The 17,963-nt window shown below is 34.9% G+C and overlaps 2 protein-coding genes across 3 annotated transcripts; one reads left to right on the top strand and one right to left on the bottom strand.

The window, feature by feature from the left end:
* Positions 1-340: 340 nt before the first annotated feature.
* Positions 341-3,454, top strand: LOC105318558 (acylphosphatase-1). Its single transcript, XM_011415764.4, has 4 exons — positions 341-484; positions 2,687-2,703; positions 2,821-2,930; positions 3,072-3,454. Exons 1-4 carry the CDS (start codon positions 430-432, stop codon positions 3,193-3,195), a joined length of 306 nt encoding a protein of 101 aa, XP_011414066.3. The 5' UTR covers positions 341-429; the 3' UTR covers positions 3,196-3,454.
* A 4-nt stretch (positions 3,455-3,458) lies between these two features.
* On the bottom strand, positions 3,459-15,047 carry LOC105318546 (tyrosine-protein phosphatase non-receptor type 14). 2 transcript variants are annotated; one of them, XM_011415746.4, is made up of 20 exons: positions 14,888-15,047; positions 14,517-14,707; positions 13,775-13,953; positions 13,300-13,397; positions 13,091-13,161; positions 12,685-12,843; positions 12,079-12,167; positions 11,887-11,968; positions 11,652-11,734; positions 11,174-11,218; positions 10,458-10,500; positions 10,042-10,120; positions 8,430-9,874; positions 8,063-8,185; positions 7,543-7,761; positions 7,243-7,371; positions 6,782-6,856; positions 6,418-6,577; positions 5,882-6,039; positions 3,459-5,532 (listed from the first exon to the last, which is right to left on the bottom strand). In XM_011415746.4, the coding sequence occupies exons 2-20, from the start codon at positions 14,688-14,690 to the stop codon at positions 5,404-5,406; spliced, it is 3,540 nt and encodes a 1,179-aa protein (XP_011414048.3). In that variant the 5' UTR covers positions 14,691-14,707; positions 14,888-15,047; the 3' UTR covers positions 3,459-5,403. The 2 variants fall into 2 exon arrangements, with proteins under 2 accessions (XP_011414048.3, XP_011414056.3); XM_011415754.4 differs by lacking the exon at positions 11,174-11,218 and having other exon boundaries at positions 14,888-15,046.
* Between the last annotated feature and the right edge of the window lie 2,916 nt (positions 15,048-17,963).

The following is a 17,963-nucleotide window of genomic DNA, read 5'->3' as shown; positions in this document are numbered from 1 at the left end:
TTTGTCTAATATCTTTGTCATTAACTGTGCCAGCTTGTACATAATTGGTAGCTATTCTGCTAAACTTCTGGTTTTACATATTAAATCTTTACAATTTTTACTGTGAAAAATTATTGAATTCAATTTTTAAATGAATTTTAAAAAAATGTAAGAAAGCTGATTAGTCTGACAGTATTGTATTGCGGGATTGATATTGAACTCAGTATCTGTAGAAAATCCTCGTATCTAATCACAGCCATATATTGCAAATTTTGTAAATGGAATTTCGCTAGTCCGGTTTCAGGAAGGAAAGGTGTTTGGTTTTCATTTTAGTACCGTTCACTTTTGACTTCCGGTTTGATTTTTTGTTAGGTCGTTGAACTGGAATAGGTCGGTATTTTAGTAATAAATACAGTTATAAACGGCACGCTTGTGCACTGTGTAGTAACGATGGCAGAATCGGAATTAGTCTCTTTCGATTTTGAGATTTTTGGCATAGTGCAAGGTATAGAAAGCTGTGTTCTCTGATTGATTTTTTATTGTGAATCTAAACGACCGGATCATCAGTGCACCTCTCGTGGCCCGGCACTGGTTTCACGTAGGGTTCACCCTCCTAACTTAAACCGCGGGGAGTATTAGAACCATTTTAACAAGAGCTTTGACTTTGGGTAGTTGGTGTCAAACTGCAATGTGACGTAGGCCTGTCTATTTCATTGTTGGCCACTCTGCCAGTGCCATTGCTCTTTGAAATCAACAAGTTTTGTCTGGCTTTTGAGCTAAGTGTTTGGACGCAAAAAATAGATAGTTACGTCATACTAAAAGTCCAAGGCCTTGTTAAAATTGTTCTAGTAAGGAAGAGATGGCCGATGTATGTACATGTATTAGCAGGCCTGCACTAACAACGGGAGAGGGGGATAAAGGGAGTAATAGAATCATTCATTTTTACGAGTGTGGGATAGTGAACTTCCACCTCGGTGACAATATTCACGGTCTATGACGAGGCTTTGCCGAGTTCTAGACAGTGAATCTTGGCCCCGAGGTGGAATTTCACTACCCCACCCGAGTATATAATGAATGATTATTTTTCTCGCATTATTTTACATTAAAAACTGATTTCTGACTACTCTGTTGATTACTTTCGATTTATCCCTCCGATGAGAGCACACGACATTTATTTCAATTAAAATATGATAAACTATAATTAATAAGCAAAACAATTACTCAATGGATAATTTCAATCCATCATTTTTCATTTCTCTAAAGCAGACAACGTTTTTTACGTTTTTAAAAAGCGGCGTAGTAATACACAGTGTAAGACCAAAAAATCTCACACTGCTGTCACGCTGGACAAACCGATCTCACACCGGTGATAATGCGAGAACACCCCCTCCCCCAACTTTTTCAACCGACGTTTTCTTGTATTTCTAAATCTCACAAAGCGGTGCGGATCAGAAACCCTTGACTTGGGAAGATGGCGTGATCAGGCATAATTCAGCATCACCACAGAACTGCATTCTTCGAAAATAGATGAAGGCTGGGATGCATATGGACTCGCTGTGCCTTTTCCTGTGTACTCAGTAGTATTAATATTGTAAATAAAAAAAGAAATTTCTAGGGAAACATGGGAAAGAAGTGAGATTTTAAACAGCATTTCACAGTTAATAGAAACCACTTTCTTTTTGACAACTAACGCAGATCTTCTGGTTGAACAACGAAACGCTTGGATACAGAGCTAGATCTGGCTGACATCTTGTCCTGCATGCATTATGATTTAGAATATGATTAGTGTATATAACATAATTTTCACCACCACCTTAGTTTGTGGTGGACCATCTTCGCTAACCGAGGATGACGATCCGCTCCTCTTCTTCCCTCTCTTTTGAGAGGAGCGGATCGTAAACCTTGGTTAGCGAAGATGATGTTCGATCGACTGAGGGTGTACCCAATCCTTGAATAAAAAGGGGCGAATTTGGACAATACTGAGATACTCAATTAATTTCCAGTGTATATAATTATACATAATACATGTATATACATAGGTTAAGGCATGTTAGTTTGTATCTAACGTTGGTTTGTGACTACATTTATTTATTTTATCCAAAAGATATATCGATATAAATTTTCTTTGAAAATGACTGAAAATTGTTAAGTAAGACACGTTCAATCTAATTTAAATTTGATGTTAGATCCGCTCGCTTACTCGCTACACAAGTAGTAAGGGAGCGGATCTAACATCTAATTTTAATTAGATTGAGACACGTTCAAATGAGTTTTTTTATAGTCAACTTAAACACTACCTCTGTATTATTACATGTATAGTAAAAATGGTCCATTTCCAGCCATTTAAACTAGACCAAAGTGATATAAGGTGCAATGTAAAACCAATTCATCTTGCATCATGATTCTTTCAGTTGTCAAATAAAAATATCTTGGGAATAATAACCTGCATTTCTGTGACAAGATAATGTACATGCATGTACCATAATGATCCGCAAATATTTCAAGCAATATTGCATCGTCATTAATAATCACCACCATTCCCCAAGAATTTGTTTGTTCTAATCAATTTACGGAGGCGTGTGTACATGTAACTTACTCCATAACATTTTTAACACTCTAATTCTGTATAATCGTGGATGTTCTATTACAGACTTTTGTCCAATTTGTTCTTTATTTTAAATTGATATTTTTATTATTTCTTTTTCAGATGTATTTTTCAGGAAGGTAATTCTACAGATGTTTTACTTAATATATATAATTTTTTTATTAATTTCATAAGTCAAGCCTTTCCAATGTGACAAAATTTCCCCTAAAAAGTAATTAGTTTAATGTGTTACAAAGTTTACAAAGAAAAAGGCTAAGTCCCTGGGTCTGGTCGGTTGGGTGAGGAACACGGAGCAGGGAACAGTTACAGGAATAGCCCAGGGTCCACAGGACAAAGTCAAAGTCATGTAAGTCCAGTTACGAACACATTTCTTCTGAAACATTATTAATAGGGGGAATAAGTCGCATAGCGGTATCGTAAAGATCTTGACTTTATTTTCTGGAGACCTGTGATATAGTGAACAGAGACACGCTTTGTATTTTTACAGGAAGGATTGGTTAGAAAAGGAAGGGAGCCCAGAGTCTCGGGTAGACCGAGCAGAATTCAAAAACGAGAGAACGATATCCAAACTAGAATTCGAGTCGTTTACGGTTCCGGATCCAGACTACTGACTAATGTGTCTTCCAGAGAGCTTTATCGTTTAAAAATGCATTTATCACATCATACTCATAATAAAACTAATAAATGAATAAAAATAAGCATAATAAAATTATTTGACATGCACATTTTCCCCTTTTTTGCCTTCCAATTTACATGTAATTACTAACAAATCAATTAGATGTTTTCATACAGTTTATACTAGGTTCTGTATGTTTTATGCCCTTTATACATGACATATACTACAGCAGTGTCTGAGTTATGAAATAAAACGATTGTTGCTTAATCTAGTGATTTATTCATTTAACAAAAAAAAATATAACAGATAATAAAATGAAGCAGTCACTTAATGCTGTCTGGTTCAGAGGTTGCACCATTTACAGAGAAACAAGTACATATACACTGAAGCCAGCTTATCACAAAGTCAGAAATACTAAGTATACTAGAATCGCATCTAAAGGGTGGTAGTGGTATAACTTTTAAAAAGTCAGCAAAATATAAGACACTAAAAAGAAGCTTCCATCCACAAAACTACAGAACAACGCGATTACAGAAACTAAGGTGGATTCTGAATTAACAAACACATTGACAATTCATGTTAAATATTTTGTAGACTAGAATAAAGCTGATTGAATTGAAATGATTTAAGTTCAAAACCATAGATGAACATATAGAACATGACACTCGAATTAGAGTTTGTAGGACAAAAGTGGGACTTGACAGAATGTAATAAACAGTTAAGAGTCAGGACACAATCCAAATTCTTAAAAATATGAAAAGTTTAAAATATACAGAGTATGTTACAAAATCAAGTTTCGACAACATATCCTCTAAAAGCACTTAATATTGAAAAAAATACAAGACTCTTAAATCAGCATAAAGAAAAAACATCAATTTTTAAAAAACTGGGTTATAATTGTTTTAAATTCAGACATGCCTGGTACAACAGCCAAGTTTTTAAGCATCATTAATTTAAAGTTTAATTACCAGTAATGTGTTTTTTTCTTTTAATGCTAATGTTGGTAAATGTACATGCAAATAAAATCTCTCTCTCTCTCTCTCTCTCTCTCTCTCCTCTCTCTCTCTCTCTCTCTCTCTCTCTCTCTCTTTCTCTCTTTCTCTCAATATTTATATCATTATTGAGTAATTTGAACATAAATATTTTGCATAGTCATAGATATGAATATAAGCGTTCGTTAAACTTTACAACAGATAAATACTGATAAATTAAATGTATTATATAAAGATACCATGAAAAAGTCATAAATATAACACACAACCAGGGGTGACAACCATGATTCAAAAAGGTCAACAAACACTGTAGAAAGTAAATCTCATACAAAAGGTAAGACATAAAACTACGAGCAAAGTAAGGTAAAAATGACAAGTACACGAAAAAGTAAAAATCAAAGATTTTAAGAGTTCGTCTGTATAAAGGATATTCATTTTAGATTCAGGATTGATTGTAGATTACAAAAAAAAATTATCGTCAATAAAAGAAATTACAATCATATAAAATACTTGTCATTTCATAGATAAATACCTGTAGATGTGTTTTGTACATTCAGTCATATGCATGCTTTATAAGGAAAAATACAAAGTTGTATACATATCATTCTTAAGAAAATATGCCCATACTGTATCTTTAATTCTAAATATATATATAAATATATTTTTGCATATATTTGTCCTTTTTTAAAAGTACTCTGTTGTAAATAAATGTAAATATGTAGTTCTCTTCTTACCATTACAAAAAATCTTAACCATTCTGAATATGTTTGCTCTGCTTTAAAAAAGTAATGTTAACCATATATAAAATGGCAAAAGTAAAACAATGAATATATAAGTATTTCCTTTTGAAAATGAACCTTAGGAATAAGCAATTGGTTATTTTATTACCTATTTTATGGCACCAAGATAAATCTTTCAGAAATTGAAAACCTTGTATTTGTTGACAACCTTATTTTCTTATGGAAAGATGTATCACAAAAGACTTCACATCCTGGCACTACGGTAATTATTTTTCATGATGTTTGTCTCTACTAGAGATAAATTTCATTAGAACTGTAGCTATGAAATGTTGTATTCAAATTAATTAAATTGCCCTAGACAATCTTGTTTTTCATGACTCAATAAAAAGTCCTGCCCTTCTCGAACCAAAGTTCTGAAGAACACATGTAGAGTTGTGAGTTTTTGAGTTCAGTGAGTTTGTCCAGGTCCTCTCAGATGAGTCTGGAATTCTTTAGATACTGGATCAGAGTCTTGTGGATAAAGTTATACTGGCCTAGCGTCTGGACCATGAACATTCGTTGCTGACGTATGGCACCCAGGGCCCTCGGAAGATCTATGTCCTGAATGACAAAAAAATCCTTTATATCGAATTCTGATGATTGTTTACTGGTATGTATTGTTTACTGGTATGTATTGTTGACTGGTATGTATTGTTGACTGGTATGTATTGTTGACTGGTATGTATTGTTGACTGGTATGTATTGTTTACTGGTATGTATTGTTTAAGGAAATAGCTTTAAAATTCAAGACATCTGTGGTACAAAAAACGGTGAAAATTCTTCATAAAATAAAATTAAATTCCAGAACTACTGTTTATTCATGAATTGTATATTACATTGCAAATAAATTGTAAATGATTTCAATAAAATTAATTGTTACTTCTATCTGTAATGGTTTTGCAATACTCACAAAGTTGTGTTCCAGACACCACTTCATGACCTGGGTAAGGATGACCACACCCGTTCTCCCAACCCCAGCGCTGCAGTGGACCACGATGGGGGACTTCTTACCACTGCCCTCCTCACTCTCAGCCAGTCGCTGAACCGAGTCTACTTCATCCAGAAATCCTACAACCAAAACAAATCCATTACAGTCATGTTTCAACTAAACACAACCTCATATCATTATATAGGTATACATGAATATCCACTGGCACATTGTACCATGTATAATTCAACTTTCACATTATTTTAACATATTGTTTTGCAAAACATTAATATTTACAGAACTTTTACATAGCAACATACATGCATGTATATTTATTCTGATTGGTAGCTGTTTATTGGTTTAACAACCATCTTATAACTGTTTACTTATCAATAACATTCCATTACAGTTAATTAATTATAAATGTAGTACGATGTGATTACAAGCTGTCCATACCCTGTACTGAATGTGTGAAGTATGAGGTATGTGTGAGTGTGAGGTATATATGAGGTATTTACCTAGGAAGCCGTACATGTCCTCGGGACAGCCGTGGTCTGGCCAGTCAGTGTACTGTAGGTGCCACACCTGTCTCTCCTTCTTGGTGGGGAGATGTACCACGGATATTCTGTTTGTGATGTAACACAGCGAATCGTTACAGAACAGGAGGGTCACCTCAAACTAAAAACAAAAACAAAACGTTCAGAACTATGTAGTAATGTCACAGAATGAGTCATTACAGAACAGGAGGGCCACCCAAAACTATATGTACAAACTACATATACATGACAAACTGGTACACATTCTGTTCTAATCAATTATCAGATTTGTGGCCCCTTCTAATGAACTATTTGTGTCAGTTATGTACATGTATTATGTATTTACCTGTCCAAACACTATTTTGTGCTCTGGACCAATCTCCTGAGGCCAGTAGGTATGACATTTCTGTTTCCCTTGCTCCTGTATATATAAAAGTAAGGTCAGTAAAATTAAAGTGATAAGGTCACTTCTAGATGAAGCACAATACAGTGTAAAGTGTAAACAATAAAATCCTCCTCATTTTTTACACTAAATCTATGAGTATAAAGTAATTTAGTATTTGCTTAAATGTTCATTGCAAACAGAAGAATTTACATGTTTATTGTTTTACAGAGAAACATATTAATACATACACACACTAATTTCACCTTGGATATGTGTAATTAATGTGCAATCAACATAAAAGGGAATTGTCTACATTTGTTGCAACCATAACTTGATTGAAATTTCCTGTAATTATAGACACTTATGTTTAGGTCTATTAATAAAAAATACACAATGCTACTAGATAAAGTAGAGGGACTTACAGCTAGGTCTGTCAACATGGCTATAACATCCACTTCTTGCTCCCAAATCATCTGCCAGAAGTCGGAGGATGTATCTTCTAGCGGGGCTTGTGTGGCTATGTACCACCAGACTCGATCCCCGAAGGACAACTAAACAGACAAAATTTACAATGTACAACCGATTACAAAATATAAGAAGCTGAACTTCAGTAACATACTAGAAGCTTGTTTGATTAAAAGTAACAGATTTATGTTCAGTAGTTGTGTAGAACCATAATAAAAAAAATTACCCATGTATTTTAATAACTTAGTGGTGCGTACCTTTATGTGTGAACCATTGATATAACCAGAGTGATTGTCCTTCCGTGGGGTCAGTTTGACTCGAGTGATGTCATACGGCAGGACATCCTTGAACCTGTTTCTGATCTCATTCTCTGGGAGTCGAGCCACGCTACACTCAGCTGACTGTACCTTCTTTGGAATCTCCTCAAATTCTTTAAACACCAAGTTTTCTGACAGTTTGTTTTCTAGTAACTTCCTCTGTAAACACATAATGATTATATGATTTTAAACTGTTGTGCAAAATGCTTCACTTAATTCATTTTCAATACATTCCTGAAAAAAAAGAAATTGTCTTATGTGGAACTTTATAACATAAACCTTAGTCTTATTGAAAAACTCATGAAGTTTCTTTATCAATGTACTTTCAAATATGTAAAAAACGGACTAATCCTACTCCAAACCCAATGTACAAGAATCAAGCAAAACTTTCACCAGTAAGTTGGATAAACATTGTACTTATTTTAAACTTGCCAGAAATCATTGTAGTTATAACACCTACCCTTTCATCCTTTGGTGCTCTGCTTTCGTCATTCATAAGAGCTAATACCATTGGCCGTGACATTGTAAGACCATTCATAGCTGCCATTTTCAGAGGCCCCATCTTTAGTTTTACTGTGGTGTCCTAAAGTTTTTCAGAATGTGAATTCTTAATTTTCTAAAGCATTTTTTCCAAGTAAATTTTAATTGTAACCAGAATTCTTGCTTACATCTATAAAACTAATGGAGAAAAGGATTTCTAAATAATGTCGTTAATATCATACCGGAAGTATAAGTGAATTTCCAACAATTCATTCTCTTTAGGAATATGTACATGTTTGCAGCCCATTTTAAACCAAGCCCTGAACTTGCTTTCTCTCAGTATTTACCTTGTCGTTGTCTGAATCACTATCCTCCACTGGTTTCTCCTGTTCCTCAGACTCTGCACTGACTTGTCTCACGTAATTACTGACTGGAGGTACTACATCCAGCCCTGTGAACTTGGCTCCTATGTCAGATGCCCGCCGGGTGATGGGGGGCAATTCTGGCTTCTTGTGGGACAGACGCCTGCTGGAAAAGCGACGGATGAATGTGGACTGACTAGTGGTGGGTGGTACCGTTACATTACCCCCATCTGTGTGCTCCGGGATCACTACTGGATCCTGGGACTCTTCCTTTCCGATGGGATTTTCTGGAGCTGACCGTGCTATCATCTGTCGACGGAAGCTTTCCCTTCGAGTGATCAGCTCTTTGGTGGTGGAGGGAGGGGGTGCTTTATTGGGAGCAACATATTTTATAGCAATTTTTGATTTGACACTGTCCAGCTTTGGACTCCTATCATCTTCCTTTTCACTGTCTGTGTCTTTGATGTGAAAGGTAGCACCGGAGTGATCACTAGAGGCATCATCTGTCTCTGCATGCTGAACTGTAATATCAGGACTCAACCTTGCTTTGGATATGTCTGGCAAGACCAATGTTTGCTCCACTGTCTCCTGTGTGTGTCTTTGGTTTATTGCACTTTCTTTAGTTTTGACAACACTTTCAGAGTTCATAGAGTAAGTGCTATGTTCACTGTGATCTGCCACAACCTTTGGAACACTTTCTATACTTCCATTAAAACTTGCCTTAGCCCCCAGATTTTTCCGTGACACTAAATCTGGACTTTCCCCCACAGTACTCCTCACAGTTTGGTTGGCAAGATCTGGAGTGCTGGTGCTAGACCGCGGATATGGGGGAGGAGGTTTGTAATGAACAGGCTCAGCCTCCTTGATACTGAACTGGGGAAGCTGGGTATTCAACTCTGGCGAGCTGTAGGTAGGCTGCATGACTAAGTTACTGCCTCTATTAGCCAGATCTGTAGAGAAAGCTGCTCTGTTAGCATACATTGTGTTGTTGCTATAGGAAGACATAAGTTCACTATTCATATAGGCATTTCCATTTGTAAAAGTAACATCAGGGTTGAACATGATATTAGGTGCAGGCTGCTGTAACAACATTGCATCCTGTATGAGCCTGGGAGAGGTCTGGGGGTAGAGTTTGTGGTCTGGGAGGGTGGTGGGGTGGTGATGAGACTGGAGTATAGGAGAGCTGTGTACAGCAGGTGACTGCTGACTCATTCTACGCCGCATCACTTCATCATAGCTTGGACTGGGGCGATACGCTGGCAGTAGCGGGGACTTCTGAGACTCGCTCCTCTGCATGGACGTGTGCTGACCAATCACAGGGCTGTCAGTAATCATGTGACCTCCATTATAATGGATGATATCACTGTGAGTGGTCTCCAGACTCTGCTGGGATTGGCGATAGAAATCCTCAATGGAAGACTGTGATAAATCTGTTAAAAAAAAAATTCCATCTTTTAGCAAGTCAAACACTTTTAAATTCACATATCACAATTTCGTACCTCTTCATCTACATGTACATGTATATGAAAGTAAGAGAATAGAAAAGTTAAAAGAATGCTATTATAATTATAATATACATTGCTGTTGTGAAGTTTACCTCGATCAAATCTTTGATCATGTGACATTTGGGAATGTGTGGAATGCTGGGAGTAAGTGAGAGAAGTCTGCGACTGGGTCTGAAACAAATGAATACAGGCAATGTCAGAATACTGGTACCTTAACATATCTTTTAGCTCCACAGACATGCAAAGATCTCAAACTTATGACATACAATGTAGATTTCTCATTAAATGTGAGGAATTAATACCCGCATAAAATTGCGAGAAGCACCTCTTGCAGATTTTAAAATCTCACTTTTATTTTTCAGACAGTTTTGAACTATAAAAAATGAATACAAAAAGTTGGTGCTCAAGATTTCATATTCTCACGATTTGATACAAAACAGCAGCATTGCAGGAATTAAGTACTCGCGTAAAATAAGGAATTTAAACTATTTAATAAGAGCAAACTTACCAGTGGGTCCGAAAACACTTGCTGTGACGTCTGGATATCGTCCCTAAATAAGACAGAGAAGTTTTATTGCTAGGTCACACTGTGACTAAACATGCACAAGTACGTATCACAGATAATTAAACATTTTCATGCAAGTAAATGAAGTTGTATGCACATCAATTTGATAGCAATGATTATGTAAATATTAGGAAATAGGATGCATAAATCATACTCTTCATCAAGCAGATACATGTTCTGGGTATTAAGAAGTTGATTTTGTAACAATTGATATAAAAAAGTTAAACATGCTTTTGTATACACAAATTAGATCCAGAAGATGTATATCTATATTTATGATGCTACAAGTCAATTATTTAATGTTATTTTTTTTTTATTAAACAGCATTAAAATTAATTGTACAGAAATAAAGTATAAATCCTAGCAGAGAGTGAAATAGTCAGATAAATATAAGTATATTAATATACATAATTACTGTACCCCAGAAACAAAATGGTTATACTAGTAAGAGTATACAATTATAAATATATACCTATCTTTCAACCAGGTTAATCTAAGCTAGTGTGTATTAATATGATCTTTACCCATGGCTGATATGAGTGATTAATACAATGTACAATGTATGTGTATGCAGATACCAAAGTACATCACCACAGTGATGTGCTTGTTGTCAAGGGAAACAAGCTAAGAATAGTAACATGCAGTGAAGCATAGCTTACTGTCCCCCGTCCGCTGCGAATTCGGAGAGGTCAACGATACTGGAACTGTAACAGAGGGGCATGCATCATTCTATTTATAGAACATGCCGAGACCAGCCAGTGCACAGTTTATTTAAATCATTTGATTGGATGCAATGTGAACTTAATTACAGGCACAAAATCAAATGCCAACAAGCAATAAAAGGAAAAAAAGAAATGCTTGTAATTTTAATCATGCATGTGGTATATCAAACATCTGGTGTCATCTTCCACATTGATAGATAAAAGATAATCCAGTATAAGCAGCTTCAATTAATTCCCTGATTGTCACATGTTTCAAAAATAGAATCGAAAGTATTTATACCTCGAAAAATCAGTACTCTTACTCTTACGATATTAATTTAACATTAAATGGAGGACATGAAAAGCAAATGAGAGCAAACTTATATCTTACGATTTTTATTGTAAAAAACAATATCATAGCTCAAAGTGGACCTACCTTGGAGTCATTTTGTTGTTTTTGTGAAACTTCTGAATCAGGTAGCCCATCCTCTTCAGATATTTTGCAGTATCTGAGTCTTCCTATTGAGGCAAAAGCATTCATTAGCTTGTTCAATGTTAATATGTTTAACTGTACTTTTTGGTTTTAAATACATGCGAATCTTAATGTACATATACATAGATTATAAAATGCAACATCTACCAGCTATGTGCTATTTTATCTACAGTCTTACCATTGTGTAGTGGCAAGAACTCTTGGATGTGTCAATCTCCAAAACTTTCTTGCTCTGTGTTAATCTGGCAATTTCTGCCCACCTAAAATCGAACATACAATATGTAATATCATTCATATGTTTTTTATTTCTTTTTCATAACAATCAGACTATCAGAGTTCCAACTGCTGTAAAATTGCATTTTGAACTTACCTGAAACATATTGTAGGTGTGCCATCAAGATACCTGGCCAGTATACCTGTATAAGAGGTTCCCAGGTAGAGCTCTTTACCACTTTGATCCTAAAAATATGACAACTTTTTACAGGGCCTTATACAGGGTTGTCCGGGAAATACCAGTGCTGGGAATTACCCGTGGTAAATACCGGTATTTCCCATCCCGGTAAATACTACTGATTTTCTCTAACTGGGAAATACTGGGAAATACAAATTTTTAATATTAATTTCTTTAATTTGTTCAATGTAAAACGTATGTTTAGGACCCTTATAACGTGTATATTTATCATTATTGCAGTTAGGAATAACAATAATTTCATGCTCAATTCACATTAAAGAAAATTGAAGCTTGAACAAAAGAAAAATAAATTTACAATGTAGTATATTGTGACCCACAAAAATCATTCCTTTGATTCACTTAACAATGTAGGGTTGCATTCCACAGAAATGCCTTAACCGACAAATCTGTGTCAAATACTATAAGTCAATAGGGTTTTATCAGCTGTTTGCATCGTTACGACTTGTTTTACCTTTGCTGTGTAAGGGTTTTATTTGCTGTTTGCATTGTTACGACTAGTTTTACCTTTGCTGTGTAGTACTCCATGCCGTAGCCGTCCATCATCTGGATTTCCTTGATGTACTGCATCTCGGCCTTGACCGGGTGGATCCCCTGCAGATTGCTGTAAGAGTTCAGGACCTCTTGCATCATCTCTCCCACAGCTCCCTCATCTCGGCACATTGTCTGTTATGTACACATGTAATGTATTAACCAAGTAATCAGGCGTAACATTCCAACCAACACAACATATACAATTCTATCCCTGAATTTTGGATTAGCAGTCAAACTTCAAAGAGATTTCACTAGGTATTGTTCATCTAGTAATTTATTTCAATGGTAAACATAGATAAATGATTTCACAAAACCCATTGAAAACATTGAAATTAAATAGGGTTTATGCCAGAAACACAGCATTTAGAATTTCACTTACCTTTGGAAATAAATCATTATCTTCAAAGTATTCTTGGTGTTGTTTGTCATATTCATAATCCCCAAATTCAGCTACAACAGATATATTCCTTATTTTGCAAAATGAAAATACTAAGACACTAATTGCAATTGCTACACTAAATATAGGTAGGTAACTTCAAGCATTTTTTATTCTTTGATTTCATTATCATTAACGAGTTCAACAATTACCTTGTAAACTAAAAGCACCGAGACGTATAACCTGTTCACTACCAACAGGAACCCTTCCCTCCACAATATCTGTCTTCAGCTGTAGAAAGTACTGATATCTACAACAAAGAGCATAGCTCAGTACATTTCATGCATAATTTCTACATAAAGTTACTTACCAGGTTAAGTAATGCACAAATGCACTTAAAACTGATACTTTGCCAGTATTCTCAAAATATTAAACTTTGACCAAGTAGATATATATAATCCTGAGACTGCTATTGAATTTTTTAATTCTGCAAAAGAATTTTTTATGATTTCAGAATGTTAATTGGTAAACACTCATGACTGTACATAAATGATAATAAAAACTAACCTTTTGAACAGGATAAATCTGAGTTGAGCAATCAAGACAAAAGTTTACTCTCTATCATTAATATTTTATCATTAATAAATACAAAACTGTGTGAGTGGAACAACATGATGGGTTACTTACCTGGCAACATCATCAATGATCTTGTGTGCCCCTGGGATATAGAACATGACCCCAAAGTAGAGCCTGGGAGAGTGCCCCGGTTGTAGATTCTTCTCTATCTGTTTCTTCAGTGGCTTTGTTAGATCAATCCAGTGATACTGCATCTTTTTTGTTACATATCTTAAGCCAAAGTACTGGGTCTGAATTACAAAGAAATGCAAACTTTAAATTACTTAAACTAAATAATTCATTGTAATAACCTAAAACATGTAAAGAATTCGCAGCATTCATCTTGAGATCTCGCAATAGGTATCCAGCACAATTTATTTTTGACTTATAAATGGTTTTCTTTTTAAAGTTGTACTTTCATTGTTACAGGACTACACTTTAAATTTTGCAAAGCCTTTGCAAGTAGAACATGTATAAAAGCCATGTTACAACCAGTCTGGTTGATTAAACTAATTAGCCAGTTGGTTTTGTCAAAAGTAAATGCATCAATATTCTTCTCAGATGCTCAAACCAATGTCTGTACTGTGTATGACATAAACTGGTGAAAAGCACAGTTCATATAAACCTTCTGTTCTTGTAAATGTATGTCATGTGTATGATGTGTATGCCAACATTAGCATTGCAGTAAATACATGATCTGACCTGACCTAATGAGTAGGTGTCAACTGCAGCTATAACAAACATGGATGTGCAATACCAAAGAGAAAATTCTCCATTAAAGAACATTGTTGTATCTGTCTGCTGCAGTACATACCTGACTGAGTTCTATACGTTGGGCAATGCTCTCCAGGCATTCTTGCCCTGTGCTGTCAGAGTTCAGGGTACACTCCAAAAAGGAATGGTCCAGCATTTCCACCCCGACCACAAACACATTCTTTGTAGAAATGTCATAACGTCTGGTCCTTTTGAATTTCAAACCAAATGGCATCGTAGTAAATTAAAATACTGGAAAGACAATGTTAAGGTAATTGAAGCAACGGGTGAGCGGATATTTAAAAAGAGAAAGTACTTTGTAAAATTTTATTATTCTAAGACTTATAAAGAGAATAGAAAAATTTAATCAAAATATTTTGCGTACAATTTAAAAATACGGAACAAATTCATTAGATAGTGATTATACTGTACCTTCTGTTACCCTGACCATTGATGAGTGATTGAACATTACTATTTCTTCATCCACACCCCCACATTTCTATTAAAAGTCCCAGGTGTGTGTTATGATTAAAATGACAAATATTTGGATAATCCCATTTCTGGTTGTAATAAAATTCAATCGGGTTAATTTTTTTTTCTAAAATAACAATTCTCTTTATATTTTAAGTTATCAATCGTTGTGTTGAAACAATAAATCAAGCTAAACAATAAATATGATCCAATATTTAGCGACAAGATATTTATAAGAAATTAATATTTTGCGACAACCACAATCTGTAACATAGATTCGGTCGGACCAGAATGTTCCGGAATGCACTTAGCCTATTCATCCTTTCCCCGATCAATATTTTTTTTAAGCTGTTACTAGTGTTAGCCAAAGAATCAATGATAGTACTCACTTAATTAATGACTTTATCTACTATATTTGCTAATGATCAGGGTTTTATTTCCAGAATGGGACTTTCACTTTTGCATCACCTTTTGGGGGAAGCCGACCATTATTAAGGTGGAATAACACACCTGGAAAAAGTCACTCGAATAAACAGTAAATTTTTTGATTATGAAAGATATGATAAATAAACTGTTCAGATATCAACTAAGCGAACAATTTGCAGTTTTGGGATAAAAAAAAATGAATATCTAAAAAATTCAATTCAGTAAGTAACAGCAATCCCCCAATGGATTCGAACTCAGGATGTACGGATCACAAGCCCAACACTCTAATCACCCGGCTATGAAGGAAGGTATACGTTGCCGTCGATAAAATCCTTTTAATATAACGAAATGTCGTTTCGATCAGAGGTCAGCCATTTTTATTTGTGACGATGTGTTACTCCCCCTTAATTATTAATACATATGATCTGGAAAAATGAATTTTTTTCTAATTTTGATACAGACTTTGAAACTGCTATTAGATTGTTTGGGTGTATAATTTGAAAATTGGGGAAGAAAGTGGGTTGTTTCTCTTTTTTTAACATTTGTTTTTCGTTTATTAATATTTGTTAATCAGTACTAGTATCAATACATGCGCCAATCAGTAATGGTATCTAGATTGAAACCAAGACGGACTATTCGCAAGCGATTCAAAAGGGTCTGATATATTATTTTAAAGTTGTAAATAACCATAACGAAGCCCCCTCCCTTTTTTCTTTGCTTATCAAGAAATTCTGATGTCTAGCCCCCCCCCCCCCCCCCCCCCCCCCGCCCTATTAAGTTTGCTTTGCTTCCGACACCACTGGAATGGGTTTTGTAATGGTAAAGTGTGATATTATACAAGGAGTAAAATCGATAAATCCTCCAAATCTATAAAATACCACATAAAAAAACTAGAAAACTTCCGCAAACTAATTGCATGCACATGAACAGAAATATTTTTTTGCGCCTTAAAGTTTTCATGTTAACAAAGATTATTTTATATCATATGTATCGACTGCTTACAAAACTATACATAGATATATTGTACTCTTTCATGTTTTAGTGATATGGAATATGATATTTCTGTGAACATACATCCTCTTATAATCTTCAGAGAGAGAGAGAGAGAGAGAGAGAGAGAGAGAGAGAGAGAGAGAGAGAGAGAGAGAGATACACGAACTCTGTAAGGTTAATCTTCTGTTTTTCTGTCACCCCTCGTCAATGACCAGCAATCAAACAAACTCAGCAAGGGTCAAGAAGTGAGAGAAAACACAGTTATCACCCAAAGTGTAGCTCTGGTAGAGGAAGACATTCCATAAACACCCCTGGCAAAGTGCGTCCGTCCTAAGGTGTGACCTCACAGTCTTAAAATCTTCAAGTGCTGATTATCTTAGTAAAAGATGAACCAATAGATGAATACATATTTCCGATGACCCTATGTATTGATATTATCAGATACATATGTATTTTGTAAATTTTCGTTACAATGTTACTTTAATAATTTTTTACTGCGTTCTTATAATCCTGGACTTTTTAGACGCAGAACCATACACAGAACAACCTTCACTTTTGTCGACCCCTCATACTTAGTATGTAATATTTCATAATCTTTCTGACTTCTTTGAAATCTTATAAGATTTTGTTTTAAACAGACCAAAAACACTTAAGGATGGCCTTCGATCTGCAGGTTGGCAGTTAATCGATGGTCCGAACTCCGGCATTTAACATCTAACAACTTTTAAAGCAATTTATTTTAACGGCCTTGTCATAAATTGACCAAATTCTTCTGTTGCACGTAAATATGCCTACATGTATATGCTAACCATAAGTTAACTTTTTAAAAATCAAATTCCATATTGACCAATGCTTATAAATATATGTAATGGAAAAATGATAACCCATTGTTTATAAATGATTTAGATACTAATCATCTCTTTATTATCACGTATTAAAGATTTTAAGAATCTCAAAACTAAGTCGGCTACTGCCACTGAACAAAACTATTTTTAGCAGGAACTCGTAAAACGCGTCTGAAGTAAATAAAAAATCTGACCAAAAATAAAATGCATATTCATTAACGTTTTGGCGGATAACATGGGTGGTAATTGTAATGTAATGTTCCAAGAGATTTCCCGTGACGATTTGTTTTACTCAATCATAAAAGGAACGACCATTTACTTCCGCAGACTCTTCGCTCAGCAGACCTCAAAATCGTAGAGACGACGGATGAGCTAGGCATTTATCTGTGTCCAGAAATTCCCTCAAATCATCTGGGTATGCTCGAGTAACCTCTGAATTAAATTATATCATAATGGTACTTCAAATCGGTGACCATGTTCAGTCGTGAACTACTTACATGTAAGACTATGCACTATATTGTGCCCCCTTTATTCCAATCAAAATGACAATTATAGAATGAAAAGCAGTTAATTAATGGTTATTCGTTTTGTTTGAAAAAAAGTAAATATATTTATACAGAATAATCTATCGCTAAATATTTACCAAATTAATCGAATTGCTGTAATGAATAATACAAAAAATAAAAATAGGATGTGCTACAACAAAATAACAGCAGGGCGTGTTATGAAGAATTTTTTTTATATAAAAATACAAAGTAGGATCCAAACTAAAC

The sequence above is a fragment of the Magallana gigas genome, chromosome 6 (assembly GCF_963853765.1).
Source record: "Magallana gigas chromosome 6, xbMagGiga1.1, whole genome shotgun sequence".
In the NCBI taxonomy this organism is placed as follows: domain Eukaryota; kingdom Metazoa; phylum Mollusca; class Bivalvia; order Ostreida; family Ostreidae; genus Magallana; species Magallana gigas.
Note: the sequence above shows the minus strand (reverse complement) of the source record. Positions and strands in the feature narration are given on the sequence as shown.